We start from the raw sequence: 19,758 nt of genomic DNA, 5'->3' as shown, positions 1-19,758 counted from the left end.
CACGCTTAAAAAAAAACAAAACAGCAAAACAATAACAAAACTGGGTGATTTGAAAAGTCAAGAAAAGGGACAAAAACAACACAATGTACTGATGTTTATTTTTCCAAAATTATTTGTTTACGTTTCTGTACAACTGTTTCCCCCACTGTTTCATTTTTTTAAACCAGTTTTGTGTGTAAAGAAAACTTGGATGTTTAGACAGAAAAAGAAAGCTTCCTGAAACATGTTTGCAACTGCGTGACTTTCTTTCCTGACTTCAAAACTAGAAAAATAATCTTTTGCATCATCGCCTGCCTGCGGGAAACGTGAGGACCGCATCATATCCGGCTCATTTTCCCCAAACGGTCTCTTATGGCGGGACCCAAGAAGACAAACTGTGCTTCTTGTTTCCTATACTCTTTGTGCCTTCTCAAGCTTCACTTCACCAAAAAAAGTTACAACAATGACCCCCCCCCCCCCCCAAAAAAAAAAAACCCTCAAAAACGTAAATGTCGCTCATTTGTCAAGTCAGCGCGCGGTTCCTGGCGCGTTTGGGAAGAGCCAAACATTCTTTGACCATCAGTGCAAATGAGGTAGACGTGACAACCAACGATGGCCGTCGCGCTCCTTCGCCATGGCGGGAGGAAGCGGCCTGATGCTTCTGCACTTCAACCCACGAGGACGGACACACACACACACATTAAAAAAAAACAAAAAACAAAATCAAGTCAAGTTGAACATGGCACCAAAGGATTGTGGGAACGCTCCACGTGCTAATACTGACACCAGAACAAGGAATGCTGGGAAATGGACCTAATATTCTCACAGTAACATTGCACTGCGCTTATTCTTCTCCACTGAGTGGTCACCGTTGGCAGTCACATTTGAAACAAAACAAAACAAAAAACTTAGTATTAAAAAAAAAAAAAGGCATACAACATAAATATAACAGCAGTAGCATCTATTGGTTTAGTAGGTCACGTGACAAAATGATCCTTATTACTAAGATGCTTTTTCAGTTAGTACGGCTATGTACACGGCACGGAAACGGGCACCCGCAAATTTCACATTGAGATTCGACAGACGCTCGCATTTTCGGGGTACGGCCTTGACGGGACCGCCTCGAAAATAACCCTCCACGTCGCCATGGTAACCGCACCGCAGCGGCAGAACGCGGTGTCATTATGGAAACGTGCAGTACCGCAACTAGGTCTCCGAATTGAGCAAACAAGCGTATTCTTTGCCCCACCCCCCCCAAGGTAAAAGTCTGAGTTAAAAAAGTAACTTTTAAAAATAATAATTAAAAGAAAAGAAAATCACAACTGAGTTTACGCTGGACGGTGCAGACACAAAGCTAAACTAAGCCAACCACGATTTGTAGCAACTGGGACTTTTTTTTTTTTTCAACACGGCTAACAGATATGGCGGCTGTGTAGATCTAGGATAAGCTAACCACGCCGGCGCGAGCGCTAAGCTAACTTGCGGGGTGGCTGGCCAACGTGGCGATGAAGGGAAGACTGGCATGTGGAGTAGTGGCTATCTACACAACCCGGCCGGGCTCAAGAGCATCCAAGACGAAGAAAGAAGAGCATATTTACAGAGTGGGGGCGGTTTAGAAAAGCACCGCAAGCTGAGAGGAAGCGCCGCGCCGCGCCGCGCCGCGCCGCGCCACGTCCGAGAGCGAGCTCCCAAACTCGGTCTTGTGCAACACAAACGGCAAAACGGACACGAGAAGGAATCCAAAGGGAAAAGTGCGCAGTCTCTCAGGAGTAGGACAGGTGCGAGCCGTTCGAAATGTGCGAGGTGACCGACGTGCTCCGACTCAGGCCGCCCTCGCCGGCGCCGCCCGGTCCCCCCGAGGCCGTCCTGCGAAGGGGCTGGGGGCTGTTCCTGAGGGCCATCAGGCCGCCGGGGCCGCGCACCCCCAGGCCGCCGCCGTAACCCCCCTGAGACGAGGAGGACGAGGAGGCCGAGGACGGGGGGGAGGAGGAGGAGAGGGAGACGGGCGGGGGCGCCGGAGGGGGCGGCAGCAGGGCCAGGGACTGGGAGGAGGCGTGGGACGACAGGTGGTGGTGGTGCCCCCCCTGGGAATGATGGGAAAGGTGGGTTCCGCCCCCCGCCCACTCCCTGCCGCGCTCCCTCTCGTCCCGGTAGAGGTGCGGCGTGCTCTGGTGGTGCTGGTAGTGCTGGGGGAGGTAGTGAGGCTGCGACTGCTGGTGATGGTGGTGGTGCGAGGAGGTCGAGGACGACGATGACGACGAGGACGCCCTGCCGCCCTTCGCGCCGTCGCCGTCCCTGCCGAAGCCGTGCGACGACACCACCGACTCCGTCCGGACGAAGCCGCCGCCCCCGCCGCCGCCTCCGTGGTTCTGACCGCGCCAGGACGGCGCGGCCACAGAGTTCTGCACGCTGTGGCTCCAGTGGCTGCCCGAGCGGGGGACGGGGCGCGAGGGCCAGGCCGCCGAGCCGGAGGAGGGGCTGGGGGCGGGGTAGCCCTGGTTGTAGGCCTCGGCCGGGATGCCGCTCAGCGCCATGTTGCTGAAGCCCAGACGCATGCTCTCGGAGTCGAAAGCCTCGATCTCGTGAGCCTGCCGCTCCAGGAGCGTCCGGATGCGCTCCGAGCGCTCGTTCTGCAGGGACAGCATCTCCTCCTCGATCTGAGGGACGCGAGACGGCGCTGTTAGCCATGCGCAAATTACGGGCCCTATCGACCCTCAGATTTACTGCGGATCTTTATTCCCCCAGACGTGCGAACAATAACATAAAAAAAAAAAAAAAATGTTTTAGTAGAAAGGCCACAATGTCCTCTATGGAGAACACTACTTCCAATGAATCAAAAGATGTAGACAAAACAGGGAAATGCCGAGTACTGTCAGTACTTTGAAGAATAACTGCATCTGGATTTTTTTATTGATCTTTTTTAAATAAATAGTCCTCCTCCAGGCATATTACAGTTGTGTTGCAGTATTCTAACAATCCAAGTGTGTGAGTGTTGTGTTCAAAATATGCAGGTATGCTTTAATTAGCCAGTACATTAAATCCAAAATTCAAAAATCTTCCACATCCAATCTTTATGCACAAACATCTGACGTTAGAACCGGCAACTTATAGTCCAGTGTGGCCTGTACGCGACAACAATAGATTTTCTAATACATTTTTGCTGGTGCGCCTTAAAGTCCCAAATTTACGGTGAATTTGTAGCTAAATACTCAAAAATAGGCTCAATAATGCAATGATACGATGCACTTGACACCCTTGATGTGAAAAAAGATGGCGTACCCGTTGTTCCAAGAGCGCGCGGCGTATGGACACCCTCTGCTCCAACTCCTTGATCTCGCGCTCGTGCTGCGTGTCGGTATGCATCTTGATCTTGCTCTGGTAAGCGTTGAGCAGCTCCAGTTCCTGCTGCAGTTGCATGCGGAGCACCTGGTACTCCGCCTCCTGGGTCTCGTCCAGTCGAAGCTGTGGCGACAAAAAAAATCAAATAAAAAAGAGGCGTCAGAAAGGTGGTGGTCAGGGTATGGCGGCGAGGAAGGTGCGCGGCGTAGTTTCCTTGCCTTACTCACAGCCTGCGTGGACAGCATGTCGTTGATGGAGTGGTCATACTGCTCGGCCAGGATGGCCAGCTTGCGCGTCTGCTCCTCCTTGACGCGTTTGAGCACGGCCTTGTGGTCCGACTTGGGCGTGCTCTCCAAAAGGTGGTTGCGTAAGGCTTTGTACTGACGCGTTTGGATCTTGCAGGTCTCCTGGAACTGACGCTTGATCTGCAGCTCTTTGGACTGGAGAACAGTGATGGTCACGTGACGTCATGAAAGACTGCACTCTGAAAGTCTTATCTACAACAGTTGTTTCCCCCTCGTAAAATCTATTATCAATAAAAATAAAATCGATTGATTGATTCTCATCATTCCAAACTTAAAACGGTTCAGCTTAGTTCCCCTTTCACCACTATTATTTTTCAAAATAAAAGCCCAAAATACAATGTTTTTCCTTTTCTCTTCTAAAGTCTACATTTGTTTACATAGTAAATTTGTAAATCTGGCACAACAGTGAAGACTCACCTTGAGACTTTTGGGCTGCTGCCGCACCTCCATGGTGTGTTTCTGACGCAGTTCCTGCTCTCGTCGCTTGTTGTACTCCATCTGGTTGGTCAGTTCCGTCTGGTGCTGCGTTCGAATCAGCTCGGCGCGGGTCCGCTGCACCGAGCCCAGCTGCCGGAACTCCAGCTCCTGAGTGGACTCGTGGTGGCGCAGTAGCATGGCGCACTCCAGATCCTTCTGGGTCTGCTTCTTGTTCAGGTCCTGGTGGGGGAAGGGAGTCAAGGGTTCGGCGGATCGCCCCGCTTGTTAAAAGCACCATTCTCATCAATATTCCGGCGGCCGTACCTCTCGGAGAAGATCCTGCTCCAGGTTGTGCCGGGCGAGGAGCATTTTCCTCTTGTACTGCCGACACTGCAACTCGTAGTACTGCCTCTGCCTTCGGAGCAGGCTGGCCTCCTCTTCTGCCTGCATCTGCTGCAGGCACTCCTTCTGCCTGATCAGCCACTCCTGCTTCTCCCGCTTGGGGGTGGACTGGTTCTCGTTCAGTTCCTGTCAAGGTTTTAAGGAGCAAGGTCAGAGGTGATGTGAAACTTGAGCGGCTGTCCGTTTTTTTCTTGCCTCTTTCAGCTGGTCCTTGCGCTGGCGATACTGACGCTTCTGCGCCTCCAGTAAGCTGGTCAGTTCTTTCTTCTGTTGGCCCAGAATGTGCTGTTGGAATTTCTTCTCCTCTGCCAGGGCAGCTTTGGTCTGCAGGGAAAAGCACCAATATCGTGAGGTTTAAAGGCTGAATCCTAATGTGACATCCTGGCGCTCACCTCCTTCTCCAGGATGGCCTGGTGCTTCTTGACAAGCTTGTCAGCCTCCGAGGAAAAGCTGTTCCTCTGGTTCTCCAGCTCCTTGTCTAGTTTGAGCTGATGCTCGTCCATTTCGGCCTTCAGCTTGTTCTCCAGGCCCATCAGCTGTTTCTGGTGCTGCCGTCGCATGCGCTTGTATCCCGACATCTGCTCCCGCAGCGCCGAGCCCTGCTCGTGCTCCTGGATCTGTCGGGTCACCTGCAGATGGAACGGAGTGAGAACGCGTCGCTTTCATTGAGTGCAAGAAGGTATGGTGTTCCTCCGTTTATCAGTCCACTGTACCTGCTCCCACTTAATAATGATTATTAGTAGTCAAAAAGGCAGATATTTGGTTGGTGATTTTCATTTTCTTATTGAAAAGGTGAAAAAAAAATGGTATCAAAGTTAAAAAAAATCCAACTCCACGTTTCAAATTCGAATAGTACTGAACCAATTCATCAATTCATTCATTTTCATTTTAAACAAGAACCAAAGGTATTCGCAGTATTCGCAAGGTCAGCAGAATCATATTTTTAAGCTTTTTCACTAGTCACCGAAATTGGTAGTTTTAAAGTATTTTATTATCAGCTAACAGATGTTTAAAAAGGCTCTTGACAAATATCGGTGTCAGTTATTGGTTCCTCTCTGGAAAACAGGGACTAAGAAAGACCTTAAAAATGTTTAAATGTGTTCTGATCGGAGATATAAAAATATTAAAAATTTGTTATATTGCGAAGTTTTACATATGGGGGCAGGTCTGGGATGCACCGTACTTCTCTTGCTGTCGAGCAGTTTACGCATAGAAGAAAAAGTAAGAGAAGGATGCGGTCGGGACGTACCAAGGAGGCGGTTCTGATGGTGGCAAAGTGGTCTCGGTTGCGATAGTAGGCTCTGCGGCGACCAGCAGAAGGAGCCTGGGGTTGCTCCAGTTCCGGCTGGTAAGGGTCATCGTAGATGTTGTCCTGAGCCTCAACAAAATGACAGGCTAGATTCACCACTACTCAGCAAGGTGAGAAACCCCAAATCAAGGCAAATCAGATCATGTAACTTCAATGAATTGAAATGTATTTAAAACACACGGGAGCAGTAAAACAATTTAAGAAATGATTTTATCAAGTCGATCCCAGATTTTCTTCTATTAAGACTCCACAAGGAGTCCAACACAGGTGGCGAATATTGCATGCTTACCATGGGCCGGTGTATGATGGAGCTGTTGGAGGTGACCGTATGCTCTCCCTCCTGCATCATGGCCATCTCGCCGCTGCTGTCGTCGGAGGCGTCGGCCAGGCTGTTGACAGAGCTGCTCTGGGAGCTGGCCGAGATGGACATGCTGGGCACCGACTGCGAGCTCTCCATGCTGTTGACCGTGCCTGTGCGCAATAGGTACTGCTCCACCTCCTGATGAGCAAAGACACATTAACCCACATGCTCATGCCCATTTTTAGTGTTTTCCAAATGCAGCCCGCTCTTCATTTCTGAGAAGACGAGACCATAGGCTCTCTTCCAGCTCACCTCCTCGTCCTCCCCTCCCTCCGACACGGGGCCGTTCTGCTGCGTCTCCTGGAAGAGGATCTTCTTCATCTTGCGATACTGCAGGTTGTCCAGCTCGCGCACGGCATCCTTGGTGCGGGCGATCAGGTCCATGACCACCGTCAAGGGACGCTCGCGGCACAGGAAGCGATGCTGAACGGGCAGCGGGAAGGAGTTTAAGCTCACGTTAAATCGTGTGAGGCGTTGCATCACACCTAAAACAAATGCTGTCATCCATATAGAAGCAGATTTTTCTTCTAAAAATATCAGGTTAGCAATGCTTTCAGGGAAAAAACAAAACAAAACAAAAAAGTTTGTTCAGCCAGTGCAAATAATTTGAGATGAAGGGGGTAAACGAGAGCCTTAAAGAGTTCTGTATCATACGTGCCTGAAAAATAAAACCTTGGAACTACATTTGTAACGGTATCTCTCTCTAGGCGTATTTTATTCTGCAAACTCCTCTGCAAACGATGGCATTATTACATAGTTTCACTTAAGCAAAAGCTTGGGAATTACTTTAACGAGATATAATCTATCTGTGGCAGCTAAAATTAGGGGTGTGGTGTATAGTTTACATTCATTTTTACTAATGCTATACGATTGTCTGACCACGTTTTTTGCATGTTGAGATAACTGTTCTCACATTGAGCAGCACGTTGGAGGTGGGTCGGTCCTGGGGAATCTTCTGCAGACACGAGTCCACAAAGTTGCGGAAGGAGTCGGACCTTTGACGGAAAGGGAGAGAGGTGAGGGATCTGTTTTATTAGTGATGAGGTGTGAAGAGAAGCAAAGGACCTCACCAGTGATTGGACTGCAATACGGGGCTCTCATTTTGAGCGATGTGGTATAAGGCACTCATGGCGTTCATGTTGAACAGGGGGGGCTTCCTCTCCGCTGTGACAACATAATTTCACAACTGTTTTTTAGGCCGGGGGTGGTCATTTATCTTTAAGTTCCACATTTTAAATGACTTCTGGAAACATCTCTTCTGACAGATGTCCATACAAAAGTAGAAACAGGTCAAACGTTCGCAAATGGTGACGAACGAGTGTATTTTGCTGCCAAGAGTGCATCTCATACCCAGCTCGATGCAGGTGATGCCCAGCGACCACACGTCCACTTTTCCGTCGTACTGCCCCTCGTCCATGGCCAGGATTACCTCTGGAGCCATCCTGCACCGATGTCCGTATTTAAAAAGCGTCGCAGGTGATCTGGGTGTCTTGCCAGAAAGTGAGGACTCACCAGTAGGGTGTCCCCACAAAGGAGTTGGCTGGGGCCACGATGGAGGCGGAGCCAAAGTCGCCCAGTTTGACTTGACCGGGCTCGGTCAGCAGGATGTTGCCTGCTTTAACATCCCTGTGAATGACGATACAGGTGCAGCAGTCGAGTCACTACGTCAATCGTAAGCAATTCATGCTTGTGTGGTCTCTATACAGTCAATTTGGAGTAATGTGCTGATTTTTAACAAAGGGATGGAAGATTTTTTAATCCAATTATTTCAATAATTGTTAGTTGTAGCCCTGTTTCAAGAATTTCCTTGATTGCACAATGGTAAATTTATAAGCATTTCTGTTTTCTTTGATATGGAGTGCCAAGGTCAGCTGACTTGGACAGATGTAACTTACTCCCCTGTCTTGAGAGCAATCAATCATCAACGAAAAGCAAGACGCCACCTGTGGATCATGTTGTGAGAGTGAAGGTACGCCAGGCCCTGCAGTGCACCGTGGGTAATAGCAGCAATCTCCACCTCCTGCAGAGGCTTTTTGTGAACTGCAAACAACCACAAGCATGTTGGGCGCAAATGATAAAAGTCGGGAAAAGATGACCTTCGGGCCTAGGCTCACCTTCAAGGAGGTCAGAGGCGGAGCCGAGGCAGTACTCCATCACCAGCTGCAGACAAAAAAGACAAGTTTTGAAAACAAATGAAATCATCGGGCAGCTTTCCTACTCTTCCATGTATTTGCACCTTGCGGTCTTGCTTACTATGTTTTATCGCAAAACATTCACTTTCAAAATACCAGTTTTTTGGCGATGCTAAGAGATAAAAGGCAGTTTTCAAGTTCTAGAGCAGCTGTTCTCGAATGGGGGTAAATGTAACCCAGGGGGTATGAGAAGTCTTTTCAGGGGAACGTGAGACTTTCAACAGGGCTTCTGCAGGTATTAGCAAATCTAAAATAAACCTAGGAGCAAACTAATTGGAACTTGAAGCAACATATTGCGAAATTGTGTTCTAGGGAGTACTTTGCAAAAGGGTGTTAGCCTTTGTTATTTTTACACGGATGTGCATTGACATTAGTTACACAATTTTCCGGACAAACCAGAAATAAAACAGGCGATGATACAAAATCTATCTTCTGGACGTATCAAATAAAATATCCCTCAAGATACAACAAAAAAGAAATTATATTCTGTATTCAGAATTGAGTAAGGGTATTCTAGTATTCCCTCACTGCACTTATACAAAAAGCAGATGACAATGGCAGAATTCATAACAAGATTTGCATTAGGTGGGTTCCTCATCGGGGATTTGCATTATTTCTTCTTTTACACAACAAGATATTGCATCCGCATTCACGTACTCCAAAATATTCTTTTTTAAATAATTTTTAAATGGTAAAAGGTTGTACCCATGCCGTGTGCTCCTTCAGGTAACACCCTCGATACTCGATGGTGTTTGGATGGCGAAGTTTCTGCAAGAACTTGACCTCTTTGATGATATCCTGCCATTTCTACACATCAACACAACACAAAGATTTTGTCAAGTGAGGATCTTTTTTTTTTTTTTTTATGGGACCGGCTGTGAATGTCGTGTTCGGTCACCTCATTGGTCTGCTTGCCGCTATACGACATCTTCTTGATGGCCACCACCTCATTGTTGCGCACGTCTCGAGCCTGAAAGGCGAGTCAGCAGTGGTTTATTGCAAAATTCAAAAATTGTCTGGAAGAGCCCAAACTCGACTCAACTCTATCTCTAACTCAACCCTAACGACGTTATGGTAGTTTGAGGTGGTGAGAGAACAACTCACAAAATAGACCGCTCCAAAGCTGCCATGGCCGATCTCCCTGAGGTCGGCAAAGAGCTTCTCCGGGTCATCCCTGCAGAAGAGGTCGGCCACGTCCGGGTCCTTCAGATTGCCCGCCCGTGCGCTCGAGGGCATGGCCAGGGCCTGCCGGGGAGCAACGGCGACACCGTGAGAAACGAGCCGGCTTACACGAGAATGGCAAAATCGCTAGATCGTATCGTGTTGCATCATCATCATATTGCTAGGTGTCCAAATGTGCGCTTTCAGGATGCTCTCCCACATAGTTGACACGTGAACGGTGCTGGAGGAGGAAAGCATGAAGAGTAGCGTGGGGGCAACAAAATGGCAGCTGATGTGAACAGACCCAAAACTAAACCATATCTAAGAGAAGCCAAATTTATTACAGGGAATATGTTCCACATATGCCCAAACCAGATGACTGATTTTTTTCAAACCATTCCATATGCTTGAAACGATATAGTGGGAGTACAAATAAATGAATTACAATATTCTTATCTACCATCTTGTATTGTGCTACTGTCCAATTATTTTCATCACTAAAAGATGTTTATGTTAAATGAATGTAATTTTCTCGATACTGACATCTAAACACCACATGCATCAATCATTCATGGTGCTGATGTCGTATCAATATTGGTATAACACAGTACTCTTGGCGGTAATATCCATATTGTATCAGTACTGAAAAAGTTGTATCTGGACAGCCCAGTGACATTAATATCTGGTATCATTACTTGCCAATGTCCAATGCAGTGACTGATTCCCAAATGGCTTTGGTGGCACAATAACGCGAGCTGGTATTGGTACTCACCCTTTCCTAAAATAAACATATTTGATTCCGTATAGCGAGTACATATTCAACCCTGCTGTTGCCTGAAATGTCAAACTGTTTTATGATGGGGCCAGTTTGACTCTGGAACTGATTATTTCTCACGCATGTAGGACCGTCACTGTCATTATTATCATGGCTGTTTCAGAAGTGTATGAGGAAACCATGTGGAACATTTGGATGTGTTTCAAGCGTGATGCCATGCTTGTGACAGGAAACAACATCAGCAGGCCAGGCAGGCGCAAGTGATTCAGTGAGCGCACAAAAAAAAGCCCGTGGGCTGACTCGCACATCCCCCCATCCCCATGGTGCGTGTGCATTCTTTCAAAACGCGGTCAACCAATTTCCATTTATACATTTGAGCGTCCTTCGGCAGGAAGGAAGGAAGCCGACGAGAGCATCCTGACAAACAACGCGGCATCGCAGCGAACTGAGCGGCCGCAAACGAGAGCACTGACTCCAAGAAAAGCTCGTTGACTAAATGCAAAAAGCCAAAGACTCATCATTGTGTCTATTTAGCCACAAAGCCTTCAATGACACACATGCTTAGTCAGCGGTGCCTAACGAGCATCGGCACGTGACTCCGTTCCATGTTTGGAATAATGCGAGCTGACACAGCAGCTGCGTGACGTTCAGAAGATGCAAAAGCAGACACAATCGCTACCAAAAGACATCAATCTTGCATGAGGCTTGAGTGGCAGCTGCCGTTTGCCAATTTGCAAGAAGATTATGTAATATCAAGGGTGCTGTTCAAACACGTTTTTGGTCCAAGAGGAACAATTACTGCGGCCATATCACTGGCTGCCCGAACATCCATCCTTTAGAGCCGCTTATTCTCAGTAGGGTTGCAGGCTTGCTGGTGGCTATCTCAGCTGTCTATGGGCAGTAGACAGGGGACACTCTGAACTGGTTGCCAGCCAATCGCAAGGCACAGTGGGACAAACAACCATTCATGCACCCAATCATACCTGAGGACTATTTTGAGTGTCCAAAACATCTGTCGTGCATTTCTTTAGATCATGGGAGGAAGCCAGAATCCCCATGGAGAACATGCAAACCCCGCGCAGAAAGGCTGGAGCCAGCTGGATTTGAACTCAGGGCTATGAACCGTGAGGCGAAGGCGCTAACCACTCTTCCACCGAGTCGCCTGGCACCGAGCATTTTAAATAAAACAATTTGGGGTTGAATTAGCCTTTTGTGCACCAATCGCCGGTTGATATTTGCTCAAACTCCAGTCCTACAGAGGTGGGTGGTTTTTGATGATTTTCTCTCAAACACATATAAATACTCCCAAATACTATTATATAAGTGACAAATGTCGATACATGGACACATCAAACAAAGTGCAGTTATAAAAACCTAAAACAAAAGAATATTTAGTTTTCATTTGACTTTATGGTCACTGTGATGGCCAGTCAGATCTGGACTGTGGCCGGGCCAGATGTGGCTCCTAAGCCTCACTTTGCCAACTTGCCAATCACTCCAATTTGTTGATATTCACAGAACCAAATTCGTTTTTAGAATGAGCGGATTCCAGACTAGAACACCGAACCCTCAAACTGCGAGACAACCACTGACTTCATATGACGGCACACTTGCTTGAGACGAGCTGTGACGTCAGCAGTCACCTCGCTCGTTAGCATGACAGCTCGTGCTTTATCAACAAGAAATTTTAAGCCAGTCTTGGCTTATAGGGAGTCGAACACAAATGGACGATTGTTCCCAGGCAGACGGAGCCACTTTGTCCTATTTTGCATTCCGCTTTGTGCACTTTGTCCAAAAGTGGGTCAGCTGCAATACGTGCCGCCGATGAACAGAGACGTGTGACGAGAAAGGGTTCGAACGTCCGTTTCACCACCACGGCCCGTTTGGATCCATTTTCTTTGATAGTTCAGTTGTGTATGGATATATTTTGCAGCTTTGTACTCACCGCGGCTTACTGCAGTTCCGCTGTGGAACGAAAAACAAGCGCTGAGCAGTGGAGCTAACGAGCTTGCGTCTTCATAGCGGCAGCGGCGGGACATCCACACGACGTTCGCTCAACCCCTCCCAAGCTCACGAGCATAATAAAATAACTCGCTCCAAAAAAATAAATAACTCAAGTGTATTCTGAGGGGGCGACTGGAAACTTTCAACTCTCATTAAATGTTAGCTTAGCCGGGCTAGCTGGGAAGCTAACGCTAGCTTAGCTGCTCTGCCGGGTGGGGCTGCTGTTCGTCCACGAAGCTTCACTTCTAGTCCACAACGTCCGGTTGAGAGGAAAGTTCGAGGACTGAATTTTTAAAACGTCTTTTTAAAAAAATCCCCCCATCTTTGTCTCGGCCTTTTTCCTCCGCCGTTTTTGTTCAAGATGGCACAGACAGATGGGGGCGGAGCTTCGAGTGCAGCCCGGCGGAAACCTATTTTCCCTATTTCTTGTCATGTTTTCGCTACCAAAATAAAACTTCTCAATCTTTGATTTAGATGTCGCTTGTGTTGCTGCTTTGTCTATGTTAGTGTTTTTAAAGGCTTATAATTACTGAAGCATGTATGACAATTGCGGTTTACAATACAATGCCACTTCACGACACATGTTTACATTGAAGAGGGAAGGAACACCCAATTTTTCTTTACCATCATGAGTTTAGTTATATGTATATCGACTGGTCTTAAAAAAATACAACACCCGTTTTAGCCATCACAGATGGCGACCATTTTGCCACTTATGTTGACCAAACATGACACTTGGTGCGCAGGTAAGGACCAATCGCTACTCAGTTTTCTGAGTTCTGAGATGTGATTGGCTTAAGCAACTGCGATACCATTTTCAATCAACAACAGGTAAAATTGCTGCAAGTTGAGATGGATAAAAATTGGGCGAATTTCGCTGCTTAATTTATGTTATACGAACACGCACGTACACACAATACGTACTGTGTTTAGACAAATGGGGTTGTATAGAACATGTTTGTGAAATAAAAATATTGCGGTTGTCTTTACCTTTAAGAAACTGGACTGATGCCAAAAATAGGTGGTTTGTTGTTGTTGTTTTTTTTTGCAGTTCAATTGTACAGCATTTAATTTGTTTATCTATCTATCTATCTATCTATCTATCTATCTATCTATCTATCTATCTATCTATCTATCTATCTATCTATCTATCTATCTATCTATCTATCTATCTATCTATCTATCTATCGGAATCCTGAGCACTAGATGGCAGTATTGCTACACGTGGATGGCTATGCTGCACTACCGGAAAAAGAAGGCGAGGGCGAAGAAGAAGGGCTCTCGAGGGCGGCAGAGAGCCATTTTGTATCGCTTTGAGCGTAGCGAGAGGAAAAAAACGTGCTATCTTGAAAACATCGCGCTGGAAAAGAAAAACATCTTTCTGCAAGATTGTTCGTCGAGCTAAAGGGCCGTGGGTGAGATTGGCGGTAGTATCTTTTTTTTTTTCTTAGGAAGGCGACCATCACTCAGCAATCATGAGTTACGGAAGGCCTCCGCCCGACGTCGACGGCATGACTTCCCTCAAAGTGGACAACCTAACGTACCGTACTACACCAGAGACCTTGCGGCACGTTTTCGAGAAGTACGGTCGCGTTGGGGATGTTTACATCCCGCGTGATCGCTACTCCAAGGACAGCCGCGGCTTCGCCTTCGTCCGCTTCCACGACAAGCGGGACGCGGAGGACGCGATGGACGCCATGGACGGCGCGCTCCTGGACGGACGCGAACTGCGTGTCCAGATGGCTCGCTACGGCAGACCCCCGGATTCGCATTACGGTGGCGGGCGTCGAGGAAGCGGAGGTTTGCCGCCCCGGCGGTACGGAGGCTCCAGTCGTCGAAGCAGAAGGTAAAGAAAAAAAATGGAGCTTACAGACGCTTTGTCCTGCAAAGCATGGCGACCAAATCCACTATCCTTTGTTATGGTTCGATGAAAATATATCTAAACGGCTAAGTATTTTTTAAAAGGTGTTCAGAAAATGCATATCTGCGTGTTTTTTTGTTGTTGTTTTTGTTAAATGTGCACTAAAAGTAGTACGCAGCATGGAGGGGGGGGGGTATTGGCGCGAGGGGGGGGGGTTCCCCCATTACATTTTACAGTGATAGTCCATTGGTGCTGACAGCTTTGTCTTCTCATAGGGACATAGGGACATATATATATATATATATATATATATATAACTCAGGGTTTGGCAAAGTCTATGAATCTTTGCAAGAATAGCCTCCATTGCATCCAAGCTTCTTGTGAGGATTAGCAATCTAGAAATTAGATACATATTTTACTCACTTGCATCTATAATTAGTAAAAACAAACACATGATTGTGGCTGAAGATTTGATACATGTCAACAATGTTTCTACAGCCCTCGACCCAGAAGACGCAGCAGGTCCCGCTCTCGTTCCCGCTCTCGCTCCAGAAGCAGATCCCGTTACAGCCGTTCCCGCTCCAGATCCTACTCCAGATCCAAGTCTCGCTCTCCCAGGAACAGGAAGAGCAATGCCAAATCCCGTTCCAGGTCCCGCTCCAGGTCCGCCAGCCGCTCCGTCTCCCCTCCGAAAAGAGGGTCTGGGTCCAGATCTAAAAGCCCGCCCAAGTCACCTGCCGAGAACGGCGGAGAATCGCCCTAGCTGGCAGTGACCCATGTGAGAAATTTGACTTTTATGTCTACGTTAAATATGGAACTTAGTCACAATGAATGTACCTCATAGTACTGTGTTCCTATTAGGAAGTGAACAATACTGTGAAAATGACCATTTTTATTTGAAATTTTTGTTTCTATGCGACTGACAAAGGGTCTTTAACATTTCTCTTTTAAGATTTTGGAGCGTGTTTCCTGTTTTTGCAATTGCACTCTGGATTTTGACTTTGCCAATCCTGTTTTTCTTATTTTATTTTCTACAAAAAGTTGGAGAAGTAAAATAATTATACCAATATTTTTCCTTTTTACTCAAAATAATTATCTGCTCCAAATATCAATTATCCACTTCATCACCTACTAAATGTCTGTGTATTGGCCCGAAATAAAAACATTGGTCTAGATCTACTTTGGTTCACTAACTAATAGCTGAAAGGTTCTTATGTTTTTTTATTGTTTGTTTTTCAGTTTTTTTTTTTGAGGGTTTATGCTTTCAATATTCATAAGATGTCATCTAGATCCTGAAGGTGACCCAGAGACTGATTTTTTTTTTTTTTCTCTCCTTCCAGGTAGAAGGACGGATGGATGATGGAGTTCAAGGACAAGAAGTTGCTTGTTCTAAGAGAAGGTTGTCCTCACATCCTCTGCATTCTTTTTTTTTTTTTTTGGCTTCTTCTTATTTCCGTTACGAATTTTAACCTTTGCTCACAAGTGAGCGGGCAGGTGTTGCAAAGGACGTTTTACTGTGCTGAGATATCGAGCAAGTGGGTCCTCTTCGGAAGCTCCCATTCAGTCAGTGGGATTTCATAAGTTTAAAGAGAAACATCTTGTAGTCAGCTGTGATTATAAACTTTTTTTTTTTTTTTAAATATTTTGTCTTTTGTGCACTAGGCGCAGTTGTGTAGCAGTTGTTGCTAAGGTGTTGCTGTGTGTTGCTGGTGCCCTCAGCGCTGCAGTATTCAACCGTCAGCGGTATGCTCGTGACGCCCTTCTTGTACAACCAAGTTTCATTCTGTTATTTTTGTTTTCTTTTTCCATGTGACTTTCATTAAAAGATTTTCTCAACATTTTTTGTATGACTTTTATTTTTTTTTATTACTTGCACCGACTAGAGCTGTGAAGTTGCAGCATACTGGAAGCGCCTCAAATCTATGTTGGTCATCTTTATTAAAAAAAAAAAAAAAAGACAACGCTAATACACACAAGCTTAAGCATCCTTTGCTTAAAGTTAATGCCAATGATTGGAAAGCAAAACAAGCATTTTGGCAATTCAGACCTTTGTCGGGCCAAATCCAGCATCTACAAAATGACTGTTTTTAGAACTCAGAACCGCTTTGTTTGAGTTCCCAAACACTACTTCCTTCATGTTAATTACACATTAACAGTTATAAACCTGCAAAACGTGGGCTCACAGCTCGAGTTATATTTATCCAACATAATTATGGCTAACAAAACTGCTTAGTGGCTAGTGACCTGCCACAGGATCTGGTTAGCAAAAAATAAAAGTTAATTTCAAACCCTGGTAATAATGCTTGTAAAACATTAGCATAGATTCACTTTCTTTTTGAAATCGAAAAAATCTTTCGACATGATGAAATTCCGTGACCTTTACGTTGAAATGTCCCAATGAAGTGGATTACGCAGGGACAGGCCAAACACCGAGTAATTCTTATCAGAATGTTATTTTATAAAAGAGTTCAAGTATAAAAATAATATAAAATCGCCGCGTAATTTGAGTAACGTCAGCCTGTGCCTGAAGCGACATCCGAGAGGTGTGGCTCCTCTGATTCGTCAGATTTCCCGTTACGCCACAGGCGTGATGACGTTTTGTGGGCGGGGCTATAAAGGCTTGTTTTTCTTGCGGTTCGCCGTCTCTCGACTCCATTTTGAGACAGCTTGTGTGGCAGTACCGAGTGGACAAAAAAGGGGGGAAAAGCTAAGCTAAGCCGAGTCCGTCGTCGTTTTTCTCCAGGCCCAAACGCCCCTAGCACGATCCGAACCCTATCAACCGACGAAGCAACGCTCGCGAACCAAGTTACTATCCGAAAGGAAAGCAAATCTTATCGTATGTCCGCTATCCAGAACCTCCAAACTTTTGGTGAGTATCTGGGTGCGACGGGGTGGGTGGGGGAAGGGCGAATGATGTTTTTCCTTCGCCGCATATGTTCAAATAACGTTGTTTTTATTCTCTCGTACGCATCTATGTCTGTGGCGGTGTTCACGTATAAAACGATGATAGCTGCTAATTGGACCAGGGAGGGTTATGTGATATAAAGTGGTCGACAATTAGCATATTAGCTGGCCTTAGCTAATGGTCAACGCGGCCGCCATTTGGCCTTTAGGAAGCTAGCAGCCTGTTAGCTTTTTATTCTTGCGTTGTTTAGCCACTTTCGTGTAGGTCGTATTACGTATTTTGTGTTACGTGAATTTTATAGTCACAAAATAGCCGATTTAGCATCGGTCAAGTTGCCGACGGGATATGAAATACATTTTCGTTAATTATTTTGACGTAGTTTCCTTTCACTCGATGTGCTTCGACAGCAATTTTTTTTTTAATTGAATCTTAGCATCCCAAAGTTGGAAATCAGGACGTTGATGTCAAGCGTATTCTGTTTATTTGAGTTCCTCTTCCAAAGTGAAGGCTTGGAATTTAATCGAGTGAAGTTTGTTTTGTTGCGCATGCGCACACGCCTTATTTTGACCTTTGAGTCAGGTTTCCCGAGCGAGTCGTGGGATTTGGACCATCCCTTGTGATAAAGCAGGTGTGGGTGAGGCTTATTGTTAAATTTCTACCGACAGACCCCTTTGCTGATGCAACTAAGGGTGATGACTGCCTCCCGACTGGGAAAGAAGACTACATCCACATAAGAATTCAACAGCGGAACGGCAGGAAGACCCTCACGACTGTCCAGGGCATTGCAGCCGAGTATGACAAGAAGAAGCTAGTCAAGGCCTTCAAGAAGGTCCGCGCCGATCTGCCTCTTAACATACATTTGTTTGTGTTAAAACTAAAGTGATGTGAACAAATATACCGGTCTTGTTTTAGAAAAAATGCTAAAGCCTCTTGCACAAGGAGTATATTAATATTCAATACTAAATGTTTATCTTGTTACTGCAAACCCCTGAAATGTGACATGTTTGGGGGGGGGGTGTGTTAATCACCTTGTTTTTCCCTGACCAAGACCGGTAAGAGTTCACAACTTGTGAGTCATTGCTGATACCAAGTACTCATATCAATAAAACCATTGATACACAAGAGCGCAAAAAAAAAAAAAGATCCATTTCAAAATCGAGAGATCTTGCAACATGAATTGTGAATGCTCCAGATTAGGTTACATCTTAATATATGACGTGTTGAGTTTTTAGAAGGGAACGTTTGTTTTTTTTAAGTTGCAAAAGCACTATGAGTTTTGCACCCAATGTAAGAATAACAATTTGTGGTCCTGTCTGTATGTAAATGTCACTGAGTATGATTGTTTTCCCACTTGACCCAACAGAAGTTTGCTTGCAATGGGACCGTGATCGAGCACCCGGAGTATGGTGAAGTGATCCAACTTCAGGGAGACCAGCGCAAGCACATCTGCCAGTTCCTCATTGACGTAAGTCGACCTCGTCTACCAGTCTCGGTTTGTTGCCACGTCACAAGCTCACAACTCACTTGCCGACTTGATTTTGTAGATTGACTTGGCCAAGGAGGAGCAGCTCAAAGTCCACGGCTTCTAAACGCTACCAGCAGCCCCCTTCTAACCCGGAAGACCATCGGGACCCCGCCCCATGTGCTGCTGTCGCCCTCCCCCCTTGCTAGCGCCCCACTCCCCAAGACCCCACTAGCTAAGGTGAACGAGCTCTTCTAACATGAGACTGTGTACCACCACTGCCGCCCTCCGCCACCTGGGGGCAGACCCGCGGGGGCGTAGATACGCCGAGACGCCACACAACATCCGCGATGAATGGTGATGACGTCTGTGCGCTTCATCCTTCCCTGGGTTATTTCCCTTTTTTTTTTTTTTTTTCCTTTTTAGGTCTCCTTGCCACTACAAGGGGGCACTGCTCATGTAACTTTTTGGTTTTGTACTTCAAGGTGTTTCAATAAATTGATGCGTCTCCGTATGCTGTCGAGTGGTGATGGAATGTTCTAATCTGGGCCGGTCACATAATTGAAGTTAAACGGAAGGTAGCGTGAAGGATTTTACGATGAGTGGGTTTGCAGTCATTTGCCTTCAGGCTAATGATCTGTGTAGGTGACAGAGTTCATAATGACGCTTGTGACTCACTCAGATGTCCTTGAAAACAAATTGAAAGAAGTTGAAAATTCTTGTAACATTTCTTTTGCTGTGTTTCCTCGAATGCAATAAATTAGTCAAATGTGCTGCAGTTGCAATTACAAGCCATTGGGGGAAAGAAAACTTGAATAAAATGTCTAGTTAATTGAAAGGTTGGTGTAGTTTGTGCAATCCAAAGGTGCAAAATGGTGAAAAAACGTGGAAGAACATTGAATATAATCATCTACGCTGAGTCTACAACTCAGGCCAAAACTTTCCATATTACCCTTGGAATATCCCATTTATAAAAAAGAAAGTTACCCAAGTTATGCGTCCTCTATAAACAAGTCATTTTGACCAAGTGACAAATTTCAGGCGACAGCTGTTGATAAAATGCTGTCTCCTGAGATGGGTAAAAACTGGGGACTTTTTCCACAAACGCATTATTGTGTAATAAACAGTACCGTATTCGGACTAGTGGGCCTGAAAGAAGATGCCCTGAAAAAAAAAAAAAAAATATATATATATATATATATATATATATAGATAGATAGATAGATAGATAGATAGATAGATAGATAGACATAAGGTACCACACCAAAGTCAAACACAGAATACCT

The 19,758-nt window shown here is 45.9% G+C and overlaps 3 protein-coding genes across 6 annotated transcripts; 2 read left to right on the top strand and 1 right to left on the bottom strand.

The window, feature by feature from the left end:
* Positions 1 to 480: 480 nt before the first annotated feature.
* taok2a (TAO kinase 2a) lies at positions 481 to 12,613 on the bottom strand. 4 transcript variants are annotated; one of them, XM_088437842.1, is made up of 20 exons: positions 12,186 to 12,613; positions 9,409 to 9,549; positions 9,203 to 9,274; positions 9,010 to 9,111; positions 8,227 to 8,272; positions 8,056 to 8,152; positions 7,625 to 7,738; positions 7,463 to 7,554; positions 7,183 to 7,276; positions 7,026 to 7,107; positions 6,365 to 6,535; positions 6,041 to 6,250; positions 5,692 to 5,820; positions 4,835 to 5,071; positions 4,638 to 4,766; positions 4,365 to 4,568; positions 4,041 to 4,280; positions 3,537 to 3,758; positions 3,259 to 3,441; positions 481 to 2,636 (listed from the first exon to the last, which is right to left on the bottom strand). In XM_088437842.1, the coding sequence occupies exons 2-20, from the start codon at positions 9,538 to 9,540 to the stop codon at positions 1,743 to 1,745; spliced, it is 3,450 nt and encodes a 1,149-aa protein (XP_088293968.1). In that variant the 5' UTR covers positions 9,541 to 9,549; positions 12,186 to 12,613; the 3' UTR covers positions 481 to 1,742. The 4 variants fall into 4 exon arrangements, with proteins under 4 accessions (XP_088293968.1, XP_088293970.1, XP_088293969.1 ...); XM_088437844.1 differs by having other exon boundaries at positions 3,546 to 3,758; XM_088437843.1 differs by having other exon boundaries at positions 5,692 to 5,814.
* An 893-nt stretch (positions 12,614 to 13,506) lies between these two features.
* On the top strand, positions 13,507 to 15,943 carry LOC148411092 (serine/arginine-rich splicing factor 2-like). Its single transcript, XM_088437898.1, has 3 exons — positions 13,507 to 14,090; positions 14,604 to 14,883; positions 15,446 to 15,943. The coding sequence occupies exons 1-2, from the start codon at positions 13,720 to 13,722 to the stop codon at positions 14,866 to 14,868; spliced, it is 636 nt and encodes a 211-aa protein (XP_088294024.1). The 5' UTR covers positions 13,507 to 13,719; the 3' UTR covers positions 14,869 to 14,883; positions 15,446 to 15,943.
* Positions 15,944 to 16,745: 802 nt separating this feature from the next.
* On the top strand, positions 16,746 to 18,986 carry eif1 (eukaryotic translation initiation factor 1). The gene is made up of 4 exons (XM_088437904.1): positions 16,746 to 16,974; positions 17,676 to 17,839; positions 18,374 to 18,475; positions 18,555 to 18,986. The coding sequence occupies exons 1-4, from the start codon at positions 16,944 to 16,946 to the stop codon at positions 18,597 to 18,599; spliced, it is 342 nt and encodes a 113-aa protein (XP_088294030.1). The 5' UTR covers positions 16,746 to 16,943; the 3' UTR covers positions 18,600 to 18,986.
* Positions 18,987 to 19,758: the final 772 nt, after the last annotated feature.

This window comes from Hippichthys cyanospilos, chromosome 16 (genome assembly GCF_059441005.1).
Source record: "Hippichthys cyanospilos isolate Australia breed blue-spotted pipefish chromosome 16, RoL_Hcya_1.0, whole genome shotgun sequence".
Classification (NCBI taxonomy): Eukaryota; Metazoa; Chordata; class Actinopteri; order Syngnathiformes; family Syngnathidae; genus Hippichthys; species Hippichthys cyanospilos.
The sequence above is the reverse complement of the archived record's forward strand: the minus strand, read 5'-3'. Positions and strand labels throughout refer to the sequence as shown.